At 49.1% G+C, this 1210-nt stretch overlaps 1 protein-coding gene across 1 annotated transcript; it reads left to right on the top strand.

Moving 5' to 3' along the window:
* Positions 1-987, top strand: LOC123845281 (olfactory receptor 10X1). The gene has a single exon (XM_045876054.1). It carries the CDS (start codon positions 1-3, stop codon positions 985-987), a length of 987 nt encoding a protein of 328 aa, XP_045732010.1.
* Positions 988-1210: the final 223 nt, after the last annotated feature.

Here is a 1210-nt window from a genome sequence, read left to right as displayed (position 1 = left end):
ATGGAGAATGGAGTATTTATTTGTTGTTTCTTTCAGATTTCAGACATGCAAACAATGAAGGTCAACCAGACAATCCTGAAAGAATTCATTCTTGTTGGTTTTTCCATGTACCCACACGGGCAGATATTCCTCTTCGTGGTCTTCCTTTGCCTCTATCTTCTCACCCTCACAGGTAACCTGGCCATCATGGGTCTAACTTGGGTGGACAGATCTCTCCACACCCCCATGTACCTCTTCCTTGGTGCCCTCTCTTTCTCCGAGACCTGCTACACACTGACCATCATCCCCAAGATGCTGGCAGATCTGCTGACTGAGAACAGAAGCATCTCAGTCACGGGGTGTGGCTTGCAGATGTGTTTCTTCTTGGGCCTCGGTGGCACCAACTGCATCCTCCTCACCTTGATGGGATATGATCGCTTTCTGGCCATCTGCAACCCCCTCAGGTATCCACTGCTTATGACCAATGTGGTGTGTGGACAGCTTGTGGCCTCTGCTTGGGCTGGAGGCTTCCTTATCTCTCTGACAGAGACTGCGCTGATATTCAGGGTCTCCTTCTGCAGCCCCAAACTTGTCCACCACTTTTTCTGCCACATGCAGGCAGTGGTGAGGCTCTCCTGTCTAGACAGCGACCTCACAGAATCCATTGTGACGGTGATCTCAGTGTCAGGCTTGATGGGCACCTTCCTGCTCATCGTCATCACTTACGTGTTCATTCTTTCCACTGTCTTCAGGATCCCGTCAGCCGAGGGCAAGCAAAAGGCTTTCTCTACCTGCGTCTCGCATCTCACAGTGGTCGTTGTCCACTTTGGGTTTGCAACTATTGTCTATCTGAAGCCAGAAGCCTCGGGAGGAGATGACACACTCATAGCTGTCCCTTACACGGTCATTACCCCTTTCCTCAGTCCCCTTATTTTCAGCCTCAGGAATAAGGACATGAAGAATGCTTTAAGAAAGGTGCTTGGAAAGAGGAGTTTCTTGAATAAATAACTCTTGGATTATTGCTGCATGACTGACTGCCCAACGTCAGTAGGCATTTATCCTGTGACATCAGGAGAAGCCTGTGCCCTTTGCCTTTTTCCAGATTGTGATGTAGGAATCCAGAGAATGAGTCTGGGAACTGAAGCATCACAAACACTTACTTAGCTTGTTAAGAAAGTGTTCAGCGACTCATACTTCTGCTTGCTGCTCCTGGCTTCTGCTGGTCAGCCTC

The sequence above is a fragment of the Mirounga angustirostris genome, unplaced genomic scaffold (assembly GCF_029215605.1).
Source record: "Mirounga angustirostris isolate CCGP_5_RB_7025 unplaced genomic scaffold, mMirAng1.0.hap1 SCAF_6, whole genome shotgun sequence".
NCBI lineage: Eukaryota > Metazoa > Chordata > Mammalia > Carnivora > Phocidae > Mirounga > Mirounga angustirostris.
Note: the sequence above shows the minus strand (reverse complement) of the source record. Positions and strands in the feature narration are given on the sequence as shown.

Excerpts from the sequence above, each read along its gene's own strand:
- LOC123845281 (XM_045876054.1), top strand. The coding sequence starts at position 1 with ATGGAGAATGGAGTATTTATTTGTTGTTTCTTTCAGATTTCAGACATG.